The 17,838-nt window shown below is 40.5% G+C and overlaps 1 protein-coding gene across 2 annotated transcripts in view; it reads left to right on the plus strand.

The window, feature by feature from the left end:
• Positions 1 to 14,057, plus strand: part of LOC306967468 (GTPase IMAP family member 9-like) — a 34,940-nt gene extending 20,883 nt beyond the window's left edge. Inside the window, exons 1-2 of one of the 2 annotated variants that reach the window (XM_079562521.1) lie at positions 11,938 to 12,003; positions 12,935 to 14,057. In XM_079562521.1, coding sequence (XP_079418647.1) covers positions 11,997 to 12,003; positions 12,935 to 13,848 — 921 coding nt within the window. In that variant the 5' untranslated portion in view covers positions 11,938 to 11,996 and the 3' untranslated portion in view covers positions 13,849 to 14,057. Of the gene's footprint in view, positions 1 to 11,937; positions 12,004 to 12,934 lie in introns of those variants that run through there. The other variant, XM_079562520.1, reaches the window with a different exon arrangement.
• The last annotated feature ends 3,781 nt before the right edge of the window (positions 14,058 to 17,838 follow it).

Consider the following 17,838-nt stretch of genomic DNA (forward strand, 5'->3'; position numbering starts at 1 on the left):
TTCCTGGTTTTCGGGGTGAACGCTTTTGCCTCGTTGTTTCAGACTTTGTGCACATACAGGCTAATAACAATCACATGAAGGGTAAATGATGGAACTTCTCAACCACAGTCACATGTTGTTTGCTGCAGACTGTGACCAGTGAAATTGTGATTTATATACGTACTATTTTTATATCAATCTTGATTCAAAAACGCTGGCCGATATTTGGTAATTGGTATACCGATCTTATAATACTTAGCTGTAAAATGAACTGCAAAGTTACAAGTCCAGGGTGTTCTGATCTTTGCCTCCATCGATTAAATGTGTTAGATTATTATGTTTATTAATCTATATTGTTCATTTTTTTGCAGACACAAGGCGTGTTGTCCTCCTGGGGAAAACTGGGTCAGGAAAAAGCAGCCTGGCCAACACTATCTTCAGAGACAGTGACATCTTTGCAGTGGACGACTCCCCAAACTCCGGGACCAGTGTCTGTAAGTCTGAAACTCGAACAGTCCATGGGATGGTCCTGACTCTCATCGACACCCCAGGATTTTTTGACACCGACCCAAACAAATCCGGTTTTAGTTCAGAAATCATGCACCTCCTGGAAGAGTGCGCCCCGGGACTCCACGCCTTCCTCCTGGTCCTAAAGGTGGAGAGGTACACAGCACAAGAACAGGCTGTGGTTGATTTAATCCTGCAATACTTTTCCCCTGAAGCCTTAAGATTCACAACTGTGGTGTTCACTCACGGAGACCAACTTGCCCCCGGTGTGAGGATCGAAGATTGGGCTCATGAGAACAATGCTTTGAGAGATCTGCTTCAGAAATGTGGAAACCGCTGCCATGTGGTTGATAATCGATACTGGAGAAACCAGGGGGAGATTTACCGAAACAACCAAAACCAAGTCCAAGATCTGCTCAACACCATCGACCTGGCAGTGGCTGCAAACGGCGGTTCATGCTTCACCACTGACCTGCTGCAGAACAGATCTCTGTGGAGCAGGTTCAGAGAGGCTCCACTTGGAGTCCAGGTCGCTGCCATCCTGGGTGTCGCCGCAGTGGGATGTCTGTTACTAAATGTATGTGTCCCGTGGCCACAGGTCTGTGAGTGGGTGAAGCTGGGGGTAAAGAATGGAACAGGTCGGATTGGGCAAAACCTACAAACCACAGACGACGTTAAAAATGCTATTTTGTATCTTACTCAGCTGCAGTTATTGTTTCGAGAAGTAAATACGTTATCTGGAGCTATAAGGGAATCCACAGGTGGTTCTTGTAATATTCTGTAAATATTGCAGATGAGACTGAAATGATAAAAGGTCTATGCAATGGTCAAAGCCACATGTGAAAATCTGCGCTCTATAATGATAAAGCCAAGACACCAAGAGATTATATACCTTAATAAAATAAAGTTTAACATTTTATGCATTGTAGCAGAGTTGGATGAAATTATCCAGTAATTCCTCATGACATTAAGGAAAGTCTTTCTTATGTGTTCATTTCTTGCGGTGTTAAAATCTTTAATCAAGCAACAAACCTTTATTTCGTATTGATCAGAAAACAACCATAAATCGATGCATTCTGTGTTGTTTTGTTTAAATCATGGACATGCACTCACAGAACAATTGTCATGTTTAAAATGAGTGCCAATCAGCTGTGTGGAAATGTTGTGAATGGAGCCTAAATGAACTTGTTTGCTGTTTGAGATTTACTGTTGATGTTGTGAAGTTTTAACCTCTTAACTCCCACCTGAACATGTTTTCTCCTGTTCTCCAAATTCTCCAAATCTAAAAGCTTCTTCAAAACAGCGATAAAAAAGAAAATGAAGATGAAAACACAACAAAAAAGGCGCTAAAAAGTGACCAAAAAAAGCAACAAAAATGACAAAAACTCAACAAAAAGGTGAAAAAAGGGCAGCAAAAAACAGACAAAAATCCAGAAAAAAAGTGACAAAAATCCAGCAAAAAACAGGAGAGAATGCATTTGGTTTTGGCGGGTGGTAAGAGGTTAAGAGAGTTACTGAATGGTCTATTTTGTATGACCTCTTTTTGAATATAAAAGTTGAAACATATAAAAGTATTTTACCATTTTTTGCACATTTATCTTGAAATGAATGCAGACTTGTTCATATATGCATGTAATATTTTGAAATGTTCATTTTATGGACTGTTTCGATTCAACTGCCTGACATTTATATAATAAAAAAAATGCATGAAATGGGACATGCACTGTAAAATGAATAAGGGTTTCTGTCCTTATTTTAGTTGTTTATTATAACGTATGTATAGATATAGACCAAATACATTAGTGACTCCTGTGAATGTTTTTAGGTGACAGGCTACATAAATATAAGGTCAGATGTTTTGTGTGTAAAAGCAAAACAAAAGCTAAATCGAACATACTGGACTATTTTGACCCAGAGTGAAGGAACTACTGCTGCTTGTTCAAGGTGCAGCTGAGTGAAGCTGCCCCCCTTTAAACGTGAATATATATATAAGAAAAGTATTTGTTTTCGTTTTCTGAGATATTCATTGACTCGTGCGTGCGCTTCAGAAGAGGATCGAGAGTTTGAACTACTTTATCCTTTTAACCTCTTAACTCCCGACTGAACCGAGAGCATTTTCTCCAGTTCAGCTTTACCCAAATCCTGTAGGCCAGTGTAACACCTCAAAGCTAAGACCTACAATCTACAAAACTAATCTAAATGGATCTTTTTTTGTCATTTTTTTTGTCATTTTTTGTCATTTTTTTGTCATTTTTTGTCACATCTTCATCATTGTTTTCGTCTCAGTTTTGTTGCTATTTTCACACCTTTTTTCCAGAAGCTTTTGGATTGGGGTAAAGCCAAACTGGAGAAATGTGCTCAGTTCAGGTGGGGGTCAAGAGGTTGAAAACCGAACCAGCATAAATGGAAATCATGGAGCTTCATAACAGGCAGGGCCTATAGGCCAGACTGACGCCTAATTTGAAAGCTAAGAACCATCACTTTTTGTTGCCTGTTTTGCTGCGTTTTCCTCCTCACTTATGTCTCATTTGTGTTGCTATTTTGACGCTGTTTTCAAGAAGCTTTTTCGATTTGGGTAAAGTCGAACTGTGGAAAACGTGCTCTGTTCAGGTGGGGGTTAAGAGGTAAAAGTAAAAGTCCTGGTGCGATTTTCCTTCATTCCACCTGTTGATGTCTTTTCTCTTTCTGCTTTCAGAGAAAACCTGCCTTGAACAAAGCCACAAATCGAGAAATGTGTGCAAAATGTAAAGCGTCAACTTATTTAACCCCCACCTGAACCGAGCACGCTTCTCCAGTTCGACTTTACCCAAATCGAAAAAGCTTCACTTGATGTTACTATGCCGAGATATGAACGAACAGAGTCAGAAGAAAAGTTTACGTTATTTATTCTTACAGGATTAAATAACGAGACAGCCCATTTTGCCCACTGAACCACAGAGCGCTTATATGATCCAAATGAACTGAAAACATAATGCGGGCAACCCGGAAACCCAACAACAGGCAATATTGAAAAACCGAACATGCGATATTGAAAAACCGAACATGCGATATTGAAAAACCGAACATGCAATATTGAAAAGGCTCTGCAAGCGCACCGCAAAACACTGCAATGTGAACACACCACATGCGATTGGATCAGCTTAAGTCTGACTCACGCAGGTTTTTGGAGGGAAGTGACACAAAACAAAACAAACAAAATTATTGAAAAACACTAGTTAGTCCGCCCTTACAGAATGAACTCTCAAGCATGGGCTACGAGGGCGGGACGGACCAACTAGAGAGAAACACAAAACTACAAGGACAGCAGGCAGCAACACTGTAAAAACAGACAAAAAAATAGAACATTATAAGCACACCAGACTTACTTTAAACAACTTTAATATTGTTAAGAATGTCTCAAATTTCTGTGCATGTGGACCAGGTCGTCGAGGCACCTGCCTCTGACTGCCACCCAGTCCTCTCCGCACCCGACCCCTACGGATCTCTCTGCGGGTGGTGGGTCCACAGGAGGGCGGGCCCCCAGATTGCGAATACAAGCGGCCGAAATGAGTTTCCTTCGCAGGGTGGCTGGGTGCACCCTCCGAGATCGGGTGAGGAGCTCAGTTACCCGGGAGGAGCTCGGAGTAGAGTCGCTGCTCCTTCACGTCAAAAGGAGCCAGCTGAGGTGGCTCGAGCATCTGTTCCAGATGCCTCCTGGTCGCCTCCCGCGGGAGGTTTTCCAGGCATGTCCTAGTGGGACAAGGCCTCGTCGAAGACCCAGGACACGGTGGTGGGTCTATGTCTCCGAGCTGGCCTGGTGTCGCCTCGGGGTCCCCCCAGAACAGCTGGAGGAGGTGTGTGTGGACCAGAAAGTTTGGGCATCTCTGCTGAGACTGCTGCCTCTGCGACCTGGACCCAGATAAAGCGGAAGAAAATGGATGGATGGATGGATGGATGGATGGATGGATGGATGGTCTAAAATTCACCCCACGCACAGTCTGCTCATCAATCGGCTTGACGGTTGGCGTCGGAGCCTTACCATTAAAATAAACAATTAAAACCAAGCATTGTTGCTACCATACATCAGACAAACAACATATAGGCATTGTAAAAATCACTCACCAAACAAATTCAGCCCTCACGCCTGGCATGGATGAGCATAGCGTGAGCCCAGCAGTCTCCCTGGTCGCCCACTGAAACTAGCACCTTGCGGCAACCAGGCCACTTCCTGTTTGACCCGTCATCGGCCGAGGGGCAGCAGCGACACCCCGTGTAATTCCTCCAGGTACGACAGACACAAGTGGCTTTCTCTACTGATGAATTTATTTTCTTCATCTTAATAAACACACCGTGAAAACTATAAAACACAGACAAGACAACAATTAACTTCAAGAAAAGACAATTGGCAAATCAAAATACTTCTACAAAACAGACAAAATACCTCGCTGGCTGAGTACCGAGAAAGGAAATAGCTTCAGGTTTCTTCTTTCTTATTGTTTCGTTCGTTTCTTGTCAAACTTTTACCTTGTGTTTTTCTTAAACATCATGCTTCTTTTTCTCTTGTTTCGTTCGCTTCTTCTTATGATAATTAACCTCTACTCTGCAGACGAAAACTGACTTTAGCGCTCAACCATAATAACATAAAAATACATAGAAAACAAAGTGAAATGAAAGTGAAATGAAAGTGTGGTTACACCCCGAGGTACCACCCATTACATTGAAAACAGCGTCAAAGCATCGACAAAAATGAGACATAAATGAGGAGGAAAACGCAGCAAAACAGGCAACAAAAAGTGATGATTCTTAGCTTTTAAATGAGGGTTCACACTGGCCTATAGGCTGTGCTAGTCGAGAAACTTTTAGATTTGGGTAAAGCTGATCTGGAGAAGTGTGCTCGGTTCAGATGGAGGTTTGATTATTGTTTTTCAGATTGATCAGATCTGAGGTCGCCCTGCCTGTTATGAAACTCCATGATTTCCATTTATACTGGTTTGGTTTTCAACCTCTTAACCCCACCTGAACCGAGCACGGTTTCCCCAGTTTGGCTTTACCCAAATCTAAAAGCTTCTTCAAAAAAAGTGTCAAAATAGTGACAGAAATGAGATGAAAACGAGGATGAAAACGCAACAAAAGAGACAGAGTGACAAATGTGACAAAAAAGTGGCTACAACTCTGCAGCAACGCGAGGAAAAAGATCCATTTAGATGAGTTTTGTAGGTCTTAGCTTTCAAATGAGGTGTTACACTGGCCGAGGCTGTCACCGTTTAGATTTGGGTAAAGCTGAACTAGACAAAATGCATTCGGTTGAGGCGAAGTAGACTGCTTTTATACACAACATCTGAGCTTATATTGAAGTAGCATCACCTAAAATATTCAGACAGGAGCGACTAATGTATTTGGTCAATATTTATACATACATTACATAATAAACTAAAATAAATTGTTATGAATCATATGATAAATGTTTTGAAATGAGCATAAACCCTGAAAGGTCCCTGATGCTCCTGAGAGACCTCATGGTTTTAACAAATTTCAAATCCTGTGCACAAAGTAAAGATCAGATTCAACCATTTCATGCATTTTTTTTTATTATATAAATGTCAGGCTGAAGTTAAATTGAAACATGTAGATTTCCAAAGATTACATGCATACAGTATATGAACAAGTCTGCATTCATTTCAAGATGAATGTGCGAAAAATGCTAAAATACTTTTATATTTTTCAACTTTTATATTCAAAAAGAGGTCATACAAAATAGACCATTCAATAATCTCATAAAACTTAAAATTGTTCATATAAAACACAATACACACGGCAAATCACAACATCAACAGTAAATCTCAAAATCAAACAGCAAACAAGATCATTTAGTGCCAAGTTTTATAAAAGTTCCTTCAGCTCCAGGCCTGACTCCGGACAAAAGGACGCTGGGACAACTCAACTCCATTTGCCAAATTGTCTTTCATTTTCTTTTGGTTGAGGAGTAGCTCAAGCCAGTCAAGTCTTAGGCTGCTTGAGCTCCTTCCTCTGTCTCCCATCTGAAGTACACTACTGCACCATCAATTTGTCAATTCCCAGTGGTTTTCCTCTCCATCCAGTTGGTGTCAGGCTTCGCTGAGCGCGGGGCTGACAGAGGGAGAAAGCAGTTGCAGCGACTTTAATGAAAGGGCACCGGGCGGATGGAAGTCTGTAAACTCCACAGCGGAATCAGGATCTGGTCACAGAAAACCGCGTGTTCATTTAGACTCGTGACTGTCGCTGACCGACACAATGTCCACCATGACCCACGGTCAGCTGCTGCTTACAGGGGCAGCTCTGCGCTCTGACCGCACAGCTGCCGCTCACACCGAGCGCACGGAGCAGAAGGGAAGAGACAGGTACCACGCATTCATCACTCTGTTTGTTTGTATTCTTCACAACATGGACCAAATGAGAGCGAGTCAGCCCCTCCCCTCAGCGTTACCATAGAGACCTGTTACCACCAAATGAATGGGCTATATTATGACCACATAATGTTAAAAAAGCTTGAAGTAGATCAATCATTAGTTGATAAAATGTAAATTCTTTTTTATGCTAATGATATTTTCATAATGCAACAACATTGATGCTTTGTACATTCTGATTGGATGTAACATTATTTAAAATAATATCTGCAGGTTGGTGACCCTCGCTGAGGACCAGCACAGCAAGGGAAGGCTCCGGAAGCGTTGAGCTTAAGAGAAATGTTTTGGCCTTTTTCAAAGCCAAAGTAAATTCTAGTCAGGAGATTTTAGGCTTTTCATGAAGCATTTATAATTAGATTTGCAATTATTTTGTAAACATCGATTCCGGCCCTAATAGTAATTAATAATTCATTTGACACATAAAAAATATAAACATAAGAATTACTGACAAACATAAAAGCAGTAGCAATAGCATAATTTTAGATTGAGGGAGACACGTTTCTTTGGGCAGGGCGGTCGGCGAGGGCCAATAATCGCCGCTTGCGGCTATATTTATGAGTTTGTTATTTAAAACACATTGTAAAAGATCTTGATATATTTTTCTGCGGATTTAATAAATGGTTCCAGGTTTGCTATAAAAGCAAAAACTTTTATTAAGTCGTCTTTGGTTAATAGGCCCAACTGGTAGCAGGTAAACAGACATCCCACTGCGGCTACAACCAAGATGGCAGCTATCTTGAACCTGACTGGAACCTTTTTGAACCTGCTCCACAGAGATCTGCTTTGCAAAAGGTCGTTGGTGAAGCATGAATCGGCATTTGCAGCCACTGCCTTGTTGATGGTGTTGAGCAGATCTTGGACTTGGTTTTGGTGTTTCCAGAAAAAAATACCGTTGTTGCTCCAGTGTCGATTATCAACCACATGGCAGCGGTTTCCACATTTCTGGAGGAGATCTTTCAAAGCAGGATTCTCACGAGCCCAATCTTCGATCTTCACACCAGGGGGAAGGTTGTTTCCATGAGTGAACACCACAGTTGTGTATTTTAAGGCTTCGGGTGAAAGGCATTGCAGGATTAAATCGACCACAGCCTGTTCTTGTGCTGTGTACTCCTCCACCTTCAGGACCAGGAGGAAGGCATCTTGTCCCGGTGTGCACTCCTTCAGGCAACGCATGATTTCTGAACTAAAAGCTGAGTTGTTTGGCTCGGTGTCAAGAATTCCTGGGGTGTCGATGAGAGTCAGGCTCCTCCCATGGACTTTTCTAGTGACAGACTTATATACACTGGTCCCGGAGTTTGGGGTGTGGTTCACTGTAAACACATGATCATCTCTGAAGATAGTGTTGGCCAGGCTGCTTTTTCCAGACCCAGCTTTCCCCAGGAGGACAACACGCGTCGTGTCTGCAAAAATTAAACATTATAGATTTATAAAAAAAAATCATCTAACACATTTAATTCACGGAGGCAAAGATAAGTAGTTCAGGTTGTTAGTTCTTAGCATCTCTCCTTAATTTTTCAATTAAGGAGAGATGCAATAATTTTTATGACAATAAGTCTTAACTTTTCAATTAATTTAAGCACTGAATATCATAAAATCTTTATACCAATTATCAACTATCGGCCAGCATTTTGAATCAAGATTGATATAAAAATTGGGCGTATTTGTTGTCAGCCCATTTTCGACAAAGTATTTAAGCGCCTTCTTATTGTTGGTAAATGGTTCACTGTAAATAACAGTATTTATTCATCTTTTCGCTAAATTAAACGCTGTCTTTTATTAATTGAAACCGGAAGCGCGTCCAGCACGTGACCTTTTGATGCTAGTTTAAAAGAGCTAGGCCCACAGCCTCAGGGCAGAAGCTGTGGCGCAGTAGTCGGGCCGTGGCCTAAGCCTTGTTACATCCGGGGCGTGTAAGTGTCGTTTTATCTGTTTATCCATTTTAACTTTATCCATAGTACGCTAAAAAATATTTTATTCTTTATTCACAGGGGACCTATGTTTACCCTTTTTCTTTTCTGTAATATTTGAGCTCGAAATAAACTCTGAAAAGCCAACTGATTCTCCCTGGTGATTTCGAGGGGGCAACATATTTTAATCACAGTTTGAATGGTCGGGAGCAAACACATGTGACTGTGGTTGAGAAGTTCATAATTTACTTAATGTGATTGTTATTATTCCGTATGTACACAAACTAAATCTGAAACAACGTGGCATTTATCCTGCAAAAGCGTTCATCCCAATGGCCGCTGGTTGCACTGCTTTATGAACGCGACACTAGAGGCCGCCATTGCCCGCCATTGTAGGTGCACCTCGATATATGGGCGCCAAAACAAGCTAGTTTTCCAATTAGAAAGCATTGCACTTTACACACGTTTAAAGCAACTGTAAAGCCAGTTTATAATTTAAAAAAAGATATTGTTCCTGTGATAGCGCTGGGTTAGTCCCGCGGTCAGCTGCTGCTTACAGGGGCAGCTCTGCGCACTGGACCGCAGGAGCGAGCGCACTGAACAGAAGGGAAGAGACTTTCTTCACAAAGCACATGTACCAAATGAGAGAGTGAGTCAGCCCCTCCCCTCAGCGTTACCATAGAGACCTGCTGCCACCAAATGCATATATCAGAGCTTAGTAGATCAGTCATTAGTTGATAAAATGTAAATTATTTTTAATGCTAATGATATTTTCTATTCCTAATGCAACAACATTGATGTTCTGTAAATTCTAATTGGATGGAACATTATTTATAATAATAGCATCTGTTGGTTTCACATGTGTCCTCACTTTTGATTTGACCTCAAGTGTCCTGCTTTTCAGTGTCACAGAACTGGTGACCCTAGGTGAGGACCAGCACAGCAAGGGAAGGCTCACAGACGGAGAGCATTGAGCTTAAAAGAAATGTTTTGGCCTTTTTCAAAGTGAATTCTAGGCATTTCATTCAAATAGTTTTTTTTTTTTTTTTTATCGATTCCCGGCCCTAAAAATAATTAATAATTTATTCCACTAATAAAAAAGTATGAACATAAGACTCTCTGCGATGCCCCATGAACGTTGCTGCACCTACTATTTTGTCATGGGCTATGGCAATTAAAGTTCAAGCATATTGTTTGCAAACTGCAATAATGCAGTAAGATGCAGTTATTGGGCGTGTCCACTGTATTTTTTGTTGGTTTTCATGAGACTCCCCTTGAAATGACTAGGACCCCCCCATTGCCCCCCCAATCGAAATTGTCTGGAGCCGCCACCGTTTTGGACTTTGGTGAAATTTAATTTGCGACCCCTGCTCTAAAGCGCGGAGCTCTCTCTGTTTGTACAAAAACACATCCTACAACACTGGGTTTCAAGTTCAACAGCATGAACAGTGATTGAGTAACTTTCCCCCCTTCTGTTTTGTTTTGACAAATCGCACCCTGAGTAACCACAGTTTGTTTCCAATAGACTAAGTCAATAGCTTAGATTTTTATTTAAGATTATAATGACAGATTATAAGATTTTAAGATTATAATGACAGAAAAACAATCTTGAAGCCCGACCCAAACCCGACTGACATGCGTGATTTGTGCACAATGAGGCAACTAAACCCTGCTCTGTTAGCGCTCTCTCTCAAATTAGTAACAACAACATAATTCGTTAAATAATAAAATTATAAATTGACGCTAAATTAACATTTTCAAAAAATATCCATGTTTGTGGCTTTGTTTTCTCTGACAGCAGAAATAGAAAAAGACATCAATAAACATAGTGTATAGTAACCACATAGATATTAACAGGTGGAATAAAGGAAAACAGCTCCACGATTTTTTCTTACCTGCCATCCTGTCCACAAAGCAAAGGCTTTGAGGTGCAGATGTTTCACATTCAGTTTTACACATTGTGGATCATTGACAGTAGATCGATTGGACTTTAATTTGCACAGCGTTGAACAGCAACAGTCTGTTTTTTGGTCAGACTTTTTGGAGTATCACACAGTACTTTTTACTTCTACAGGAGTGATATAATAATGTATCTCTCTTACTTAGCCTATGAGCCTATAGTCAATCTGGGAGCGTTGTCAACATTAAAAGTAGATGCTTGTGTTTCTCTTTATTCTTCAGAATTGTTTAATTTTATTTAATTTCATGGTATTTTCATCTGAAATATTCGGATTTTCAACTTGAGTTCATGTTTTGTTTCTCATATGTCACTACAGTCTTTCACATCTTTCACACTTCTTTCTCTCTAAAGTTGAGGTTATTTTCTTCCTTTCAATTTTAATTTAGTCGATAAAAATATGAATAATTCCTCCATAGTTTTAGCTATTTCAGCCTATAGGCCAGACTGACGCTTAATTTGAAAGCTAAGAACCATCACTTTTTGTTGCCTGTTTTGCTGCGTTTTCCTCCTCATTTATGTCTCATTTTTGTCGCTACTTTGACGCTGTTTTCAAGAAGCTTTTTCGATTTGGGTAAAGTCGAACTGGGGAAAACGTGCTCGGTTCTGTTGGGGGTTAAGAGGTTGACACACAGTGAAGGAACCCCTGCTGCTCGTTCACGGAACTGCAGTTTAACCTCTTAACTCCCGCCTGAACCGAAAGGATCTTTTTCCTCATGTCAACAGATTTTTTTTCCATAATTTTTTTTGTTGGGTATTCAACTCATTTTTGTAACTTTTTTGTCATTTTTTGTCACATTTTGTCACATTTTTGTAATTTTTTTGGGTCATTTTTTGTCACATTTTTGTCATTTTTTCTTAATATTTTTATATATTTTATTTTTTCTTTTTTTGTCAATTTTTTATCAAATTTTTGTCATATTTTTTGTCATTTTTTCGTCAATTTTATGTCTATTTCGTGTGACATTTTTGCCACTTTTTCATAAATTTGTCTTCACTTTTTTGTCACATTTCCATCATTGTTTTCGTCTCAGTTTTGTTGCTATTTTCACAGCTTTTTTCCAGAAGCTTTGGGACTGGGGTAAAGCCAAACTGGAGAAAACGTGCTCGGTTCAGGTGGGAGTTAAGGGGTTAAGGCAGATCCACAGTGCGCGTCAAATCGAAACTGAAACTTCGGGAGTGCGGAGGAGGCTTTGTCCTCAAAGCCTTTTCTTCGGCGACACAATGGCAAGTAAGTAAAAGTCCTGGAGCGATTTTCCTTTATTCCACCTGTTAATGTCTTTTCTGCTGTCAGAGAAAACCTGAAATGTGTGCAAAATGTAAAGCACCATTGAAGGTCTATTATGTTGTTGTTACGGCTGATTTACGCACGTGTAGCTGGAGGTGCAAAAAGAGAGGGTCAGCGGCGTGGTTTAGTGGCCTGTTATTGCAAGGCTAAGCTTTATATTGCTCGAAATCTGTACGTGTTTGGCTATTGTTGCCAAGAATTGTTGAATTCAACGAAATTAAGTGAGCCTCATGGTTTGTTTACGGAAAGGGTGGGTCTGCACTTTTCAGATAAACTTTTCAACCTTTGGAAACTCACGTCACTTACCGGTAAAATAGCCAGTGATGTTTTTAGATCTGGTTATGGTTTTGCAGGATAAACACCACGTTGTTTCAGATTTAGTTTAGACGTGTGTAGTCGCGAAAGCGCCTCTGACAGTCTCCCCCAGGGGAAACTGAAGCTACAAACGTAGCTTTCCACCACCAAGTGTGGAGTGAATGTACAACTGTCTCATGTAAAGCGCTTTGTGACTATATGTCTGTGAAAGGCGCTATATAAATAAAGATCTTCTTCTTCTTCTTCTTCTTAGTTTGTGCACATACGGACATGAGGGGAGAGTAAAATATGAACTTACAACCATTATCACAGTGACATGTGTTTGCTCCACACCTCTGCGACCATTCAGATTGGGATTACTTTGCAAAATACACTTTTTTTTCCCTTCACAATCTTGATTAAAAATTTTGAAAAGTTTTTGGAAACCTTGTGCCGCTCCATAATTAAAACATCTTGATTTGATGTGAAGTTCCAGGAGAATCCCTGGTGTTCTAACTTTTGCCTTCATACATGTAATGTGGATGTTTATAAATCTATAATAATGTTTTTTTCTTTGTAGGCACAAGGCGTGTAGTCCTCCTGGGGAAAACTGGGACAGGAAAAAGCAGCCTGGCCAACGCTATCTTCGGAGAGGATCGTGTGTTTACAGTGAACCACTCCCCAAACTCTCAGACCAGCGTCTGTCAGCCTGTCACTAGAAGAGTCCATGGGAGGAGCCTGACTCTCATCGACACCCCAGGACTTTTTGACACCGACCCAAACAGCTCCACTTTTAGTTCAGAAATCATGCGTTGCCTGGAAGAGTGCGCCCCAGGACCTCACGCCTTCCTCCTGGTCCTGAAGGTGGAGAAGTACACGGCACAAGAAAAGGCTGTGGTTGATTTAATCCTGCAATACTTTTCACCTGAAGCCTTGAGATACACAACTGTGGTGTTCACTCACGGAGACAACCTTCCCCCCGGTATGAGGATCTCAGATTGGGCTCGTGAGAATAATGCTTTGAGAGATCTGCTTCAGAAATGTGGAAACCGCTGCCATGTGGTCGATAATCGATACTGGAGAAACCAGGGGGAGATTTACCGAAACAACCAAAACCAAGTCCAAGATCTGCTCAACACCATCGACCGGGCAGTGGCTGCAAACGGCGGTTCATGCTTCACCAACGACCTGCTGCAGAACAGATCTCTGTGGAGCAGGTTCAGAGAAGCTCCAATTGGATTCCAGATCGCTGCCATCCTGGGTGTGGCTGCAGTGGGATATCTGTTATATGCGTGTGTCCCGTGGGCAAAGGTCTGTGAGTGGGTGATGCTGGCCGTAAAGAATGGAGCAAGTTGGGTATGGCAAAACTTCCCCACCCAAGAAGCCCTAGCAAAGGCTATACACTATCTTTCAACTTTGATTACTTTGTTTCAAACAGTGAAAGTAGTATTAGAAACTGCGAGAGAATCCACTAGTAGCTGTACTTTTCTGTAAAAACTGCCATTAGTAAAGTACAGTATATGTATACACCCACTACAGGCAAGTTTAACGGCATCAACATCAAATGTTGTTCACCATTTTTATGCACATTGTGCCTCAAATGATATATTACAAAATCCTGTTTGTCTGTAATGGATCACAATGGGAAAAGGAATTGATCAATGTTTATTTGCTGATTTTGTCCATCATTTGTACTATGCACACCGCTGTCTTAAGTCTCTTGTGGAAAATAAGGCACTTGTATTACAGTTGTTTTCCACTTTGCACGCTGCTATCAGAATATATGTAGTATATACCTCATCACTGGAAGCACTGGGGGGGAAAAGCTCTTATATGCACAGTATACACTCTTATTTGCTGTTTGATTGTTCAAGAAGATCCATAGATATTGTTAAGGAGGGGAGAGGAGAGGAAATGCTGGCAATTTGCTATATTTATAACTTTTTTAAGAACATTTATTGCCATATTTTGTTTTTACCTGTTCCAAATAGAAAACCAGCCAAATCATTTCGATGCAAAGTTATTTACACTATGCAATGTTTCATATATTCAGAATGTTGTATTTGATACAATGGGCTGTATCAATTTCACTACAAGCCTTAAATATATATGTATTGTACAATATTAGTAATGATATTAAAAAAATAAATATGCACTTACAGTAAAGGCTGAACCGTTTCTTATTTAATTTTATTTTGAGACATCTTGACCTTGGACTATTTATTCACAGGCTACATGTGTTTATTTCCTTTATGGACACTCTTCACACGTTTATGGGAAATGGGTGAATTATACCAGCAGCGTATTGTCCAACACTTTGCAGAAAAGACCAATTAAGATCTAATGAGGTGAATGCAATAAATCCATCCATCCATCCATCGTCACCTAGGACCTGTTTGCCATGGGAGACCCTATCAGGGTTCCAGAAGGGGTGAATGCAATAAATCATAATTAATAATTAGTGCTAGAATAGTGATGTATAACTTGCATTTAACTTTTACCGACCCTTTTTTAAATGTTATGTACCTGACACAATATTGTTCAAAAATATATTTATAACAAACTTATTTTTTTCTGTTGAATCAACCTAAAACACTTACAGTCCATGGGCCAGACCAAATATCGGTACCGAAAAGGTGGCAAAGGCTATCGTTGATTTTTAAGTAGGTCCATGTCTGAGGTTTATATTTTTGTATGATAGCCTTTTCAGAGTTACAGCTTTATCATAGTTTTCAGCTGTTGAAATGAACCACCCCCTTGTCAAAAAAGTCGCTTTTGACACTGGTCCATATTTTGGCTTGGGCCATTTCCAGCCCATTAGATACTGATTTACACCATTGTATTTGGTATCATTGGACATTTCCATGTTTCATTTGAGCCCAAATGTACTATTCTGTGACTATTACCGTGGTAACCAAAGCTCCTCAAACACAAATCAGATGACGTTTTTTCACCATTTTCACAAAAACAGTTTTACTATGTTTAATGCTGTTTCTTCAAGGAACATCACAGAGACAAATGGTTAATACTGGGAAACTCTCTAGACTCTGAGGATTCAGGAAATGTATAACATGTCAGTACTTTCTCAACTTAAGGCCTCACTGTGAGCCACGAAGTAAAAGAATGTCCACCTCACATGAGCCTCTCCCATTGAAATAAGCCTATATCTGCCATTCTAAGGTTGGAACAGCTGGTGAGACTTTCTGTCCTGGACAGGCCAATGCAACTTGAAATTACATTTGTGGAGAAGAACAGTATTTTTACCAAAAAGTTGTTCATATATTTTACATTTTATAGCTATTTATCATATACTATGCCATACACACAATGGCATTCTGTTTCTTTCACTACTATATGTAGTCCTGTACATTTGTCTAAAATGGTTTGTCTTTGTAGACACCACATGGTTATGCCAAAAATACCATATGTGTTTGTTTTACACTTAGTTGTTAATGTATTTGCTGTAGAAAACTGTGCTCTGTTCTGAAGCTGAATTTGCCATAAACCACACGTTTTAGTAAATAAATAAAGTAAATAATTTTGTTAGGTCATTTCAGTAAAGTTGTTTTAATTTATTACTAATAAATCAAATATAGTAGTATAAAGATGGTGAGGTGTGAGGTGTTAAAACCAGGACATGAAGAGTCAACACAAAACTACAGCTTAGCGTCATCCAGAACCAAATCACAGAGGCAGTCGACTAAGCAAAACAGTCCATATTTTTATTTGATTAAACAATTTCTCCAGCTTTTCTGAAGTTATTTAATGTTCTTTGTAAATGGATTGTTTTGTTATTTTTGTGTGTGTGTGTATGTGCTGTATTAACGTATTTGAGTTTATTTTTTATGTTGTGTGATTTATTTATTTTCTTCCCAGGCATATTGAGTCTGTGCACATGAAATATGCTGTATAAATGACTAAACAAAAGTTTACTTATTAGTTTTATGGACAAAACTTAAAGACACAGCCAGGAACCGGAGGGTGTCCGGTTTGGGAACCCCAGGATCTCAGGTGTTGTTCTGTTGGCTTCATCAAATCAGGACCTTCAGCTGCCCTGGGGCGGTTTGCAGCCGAGTGTGAAGTGAGATGAGTATCAGCACCTCCAAATCCGAGGCCATGGGTGGCTTCCCCTCTACAGGTCGGTGGAGAGGCCTTGCCTCAAGTGGAGGAGTTCAAGTATCTCAGTGTCGTGCTCACGAGTGAGGGACGGATGGAGCGTGAGATCGACAGACGGATCAGTGCGACATCGGCAGCGATCGTTGTTACTGTGACTGTTGTGGTGAAGAGGGAGCTGATTTACTGATCGATCTATGTTCTACCCACCTATGGTCATAAGATGTGGGCAATGACCAAAAGGACAAGATCACAGATACAGGCGGCCGAAAGGAGTTTCCTCAGTCAACTAAGAGGAGCTTAGAGTAGAGCCGCTGCTTTTCCCATCATAACTTAGCAGATAGCAAACCCATATCCTGAATTAGTCTACATGCTTTTCAGAATATGCTGGAAACAAATCTTTTGGCGATGGCACTTATTGAGTTGTCATCCTGGACTGTGCCACCTCTGCAGGGTTCAGTGTCACCTCAGGCTGACAATAGTTATATCAAGCCCAGTCAAATGCAACTAGAAAACTGTCTCTCGGAAGCTCAGCAGGCTCCAACTCTGAAACCATTCCTGTTTGGGATTATCTCTTGTTTCCTCTTGTGCACATTTTATCTCAACACCTCAACAAGTGTAGAGTGAAAAAAGAACATGCAAATTGTAGCATGAGAATACTTTATCCAGCACAAGGACTGTATCACTAGAGTCCTTTTGTTGAAATGTGTGTATTTGAAGATACTTCATATGCTCAGACTAGACTCAACAAGTTGCACATGAATGTTGTATGAGGAGATGAAAAACAGCAAGTATGCATAGGGAAGTGGTGAGGACAATGCAGAAGAACAAGGGTCTGAGGCTGATTGATTCTAGATTTGGACATGCACAGAGTAGGGATCGAGGTCCAGAAGAAGACAACGAAGTGAAGATTTATGGATATTCCGAACTTTTACAACTGTTTGTGAACTGTAATTCAGATAATGCATTTCAATTGGAGCCACAGATTAAAGCTGTTCGTTATTGTCCCTTTGCTATAATTAACCATTTAACCCATCCATCTGCCCCTGGAACATGTCAGGAGCAGTGGACAGCCATGCTCATGTTCAGAATCACCAAGTTAGAGGATTATCCTCCTGTGCATCTTTTACGTTGATGGAAGAAACCAAAGCACCCCAAAAAAAGAGGATGTAAACTCCACACAAAAACACCTAATTGAACTTCATGCTGAGAGGCAAGAGAACGCTAAGCACTAAGACTAACCACTGAGGGCATGCAATCTCTCCTGCGCATTCAACACTTTTTGGGCCAGATCTTCCACCTGGCGCAAGGACAGCGCTGCTCCAAACAAGACAAGACCCACATTCTTTTCCTAGGTTACATCGTGCTGCC

The sequence above is a fragment of the Gobius niger genome, assembly GCF_951799975.1.
Source record: "Gobius niger genome assembly, chromosome: 9".
Classification (NCBI taxonomy): Eukaryota; Metazoa; Chordata; class Actinopteri; order Gobiiformes; family Gobiidae; genus Gobius; species Gobius niger.